Raw genomic sequence first — 2,621 nt, forward strand, 5'->3', positions numbered from 1 at the left:
ATTAATCATGATTAATTTTAAAAGAGGATTAATCTGATTAATTTTTAGAGCCCTAATTTTTATTCATTCACTTTTATTTGACTTTTTTAAAATTATTGTTTAATTATTATTTAATATTACGGAAAAGCTTTCTAGTTCTTCCAGAATCTGCACCTATTTGGCTGGATTTCTTTGGATTTCGTGCTTCCCGCAAAAATTTTCCATTTTCAATGTTCCACCCATGGCCCGCCTCCAGGCACGCCCACTCTGCTGTGGTTGGTCATACCCCAGAGTGCTTAGAAGGACTTCAGGTTTGTGCCGCTAGCTGCGAACCCAACTTTATAGGAGTTGATAATAAAATGTCTGCTTTTAACATAGAGCCATATGTGTTGCGTCCCGAATCCGAGACAGTCCCAAGTTTCTCAAGAAAATAAGTTATTTCAAGATGTCCCTCAGTGGGAAGTAGCTTTAGCATTTTAGCATTGTAGTGGGAAACAGCTATTGTATATGTCAGAAAAGTCAAACAACCATAATAGGGCCCCCTTAATAACAAGACACCATCTAGTATGACAAATGAAAATTGTCCACAAAACAAGGTGAAAATTTGTCCGAACTTTTCCACAAAACACGCTAAACGAGGATTTCACATTTGCACACTGACTTCCTGTTCAGTGCAAAATAAGCTTCAACATAAAAGCATGGCAGTATTAACTTGGATTCTACACCAGGGGTGGGCAAACTAAGATTAAGATATGCCTTTATTCGTCCCTCAGTGGGGAAATTTGTAACTACAGCCCGGGGGCCACATCTGGCCCGCCAAGTGTTTGAATACGGCCCGCCCAATCTTTCCAAAGTATTTCATTTAAACTCAACATACAACCTGGCATCATGGCCTGAGCCAACCTTTTGATGGTTTTATCAATTTCGTTTTTTGACATGGTCTGTTGTTTACAAAGTGCTCCTATTTTTAAAATATTTAAATATAAAATAATAAATAATAATAGCAGATTGCATGACAATTTTACAGATACAATAATACCAGGTGGACTGTTACGTGTAAAATATATAGTCTGCCCCCCCGTAAATTTTGTCATATCAATGCGGCCCGCGAGTCAAAAAGTTTGCCCACCCCTGTTCTACACACATTGTCGTCAAAACGTATAAAAAAATTACAGGAATGTTGCAAAATAACTCGGTTGTGTTCGAAACCTCCAAGATGTCGGCACTTCATTTCAAGCTCATGTAGTTGGCGAGGAACAATAAGCTCCATACGTATACTCCCTGCTCCCCACTGGTCTCACACACTCCATTAGCGTTGCTGGTGCCTGCTCAAGCGTCCTGGTATGAATGTACTTGCTCTTGCCTTGGAGGGTCATACAGACTGTCTGGGGGCGGGGAGAAAAGGCGGATCCAGTGGCCTTTGCCAACTTCATCAGCTCGTATCCACAGCACTAAAAAACAAAGACATTACTGCTTTTCTATGCTGGGCTGATTCCTCATGAAGCTGGAGAGGGAAAGAAACATTAAAATGTAGCATATGTGACGACACCCAGGCAGATTACACCGAAAAAACATGTTTTCTTGTATTATCTCTTTAATCATAAAAATGCTACCTCACGGTTGATTGTTTTTAGGGGAAGGCTCACAGATGTGCCTCAGTGTCACTGTCATGCTTCCATGCTGGTGCATCATTAGATATTGCTTTTTATTAGCCTCGGGTGTGTTGGCCATGGGAGGGGGTCAGCGTTGCCGGTGGCAGTAAACTAACGCAGCCATCAGCTCTGCACAAGGGAGCAAACACCCCATTAAATCAGGCCTCCACGTTTTACTGTAATAAAAGCCTCGCTCTCGCCTTTATGGGCTTTTTAATTATGTCTATTCGTCTTCCCGGGAACGTGAGCAACAGTTCATGATGATCCCCATTTTCCGAGGACTCATCCACTGGCGGAAAGCTGGAGGAGGGGGGGGGGGGGGGTACAGGGAGGGAGAGGCTAAAATATGACTGTTGTTACCAAGATGACATTTTGTGTTTTGTCTCGCAGTATGGAACCAGTATTGCTACAATTCTATTTTGCTCGTGAGGCTTTTTTTTTTTTTTCCCTGTGTGAGATTTACTGTAAGGGAGCACAATGTGCAGACTTTATCTCTGATCTTTCATTAGTCCGGAACCCTCCTGGAGGTACCAAGCACCTATATATGTAGATTGATGAAGCAATATACTTCCTTTTACACATTTTACGGTCAAATTATTTTCTGTAAGGTTGGAAACAACAGCTTAACCCCTTTTAACTCTGCCAAGATTTTCAAAGTGCAAAAGCACCCGAGCATCCACCTGTGTACTGCATTTGTTGAGCAGATGCTTCGTTTCAAATAGTGGACTCGTCAAAAGATAAAAGGTTAGCTCGTCTTAAGGGAAAGCGAAAATAAGGAGCACGAGGCTGGAGCATAAATCTTTTATTCTTCCCAGTCAGGTACAAAACTTCACAGTGGGTTTGTGCACTCTGCTGCAAATGGCAGCAGCCATGACAGCAAGCAGCACCGCCGCCATGGCTGCACCCACGGCACACAGCATGACAAAAGATGGGGAGGAGGCTGAGGGGGAGGGGGGAGGATGAAGAGCAGTACAGGTTAGAATGTAAACA

General features: G+C 42.6%; 1 protein-coding gene across 1 annotated transcript in view; it reads right to left on the minus strand.

Moving 5' to 3' along the window:
• Positions 1 to 2,416: 2,416 nt before the first annotated feature.
• LOC131104378 (zona pellucida sperm-binding protein 3-like) overlaps positions 2,417 to 2,621 on the minus strand; it is a 6,854-nt gene continuing 6,649 nt past the window's right edge. The window contains exon 11 of the mRNA XM_058051479.2: positions 2,417 to 2,571. Within this exon, the coding sequence (XP_057907462.2) occupies positions 2,447 to 2,571 (125 nt within the window). The 3' untranslated portion in view covers positions 2,417 to 2,446. The remainder of the gene's footprint in view (positions 2,572 to 2,621) is intronic.

The sequence above is a fragment of the Doryrhamphus excisus genome, linkage group LG15, assembly GCF_037039965.1.
Source record: "Doryrhamphus excisus strain RoL-2023G ecotype Guam linkage group LG15, RoL_Dexc_Guam_v1.1, whole genome shotgun sequence".
NCBI lineage: Eukaryota > Metazoa > Chordata > Actinopteri > Syngnathiformes > Syngnathidae > Doryrhamphus > Doryrhamphus excisus.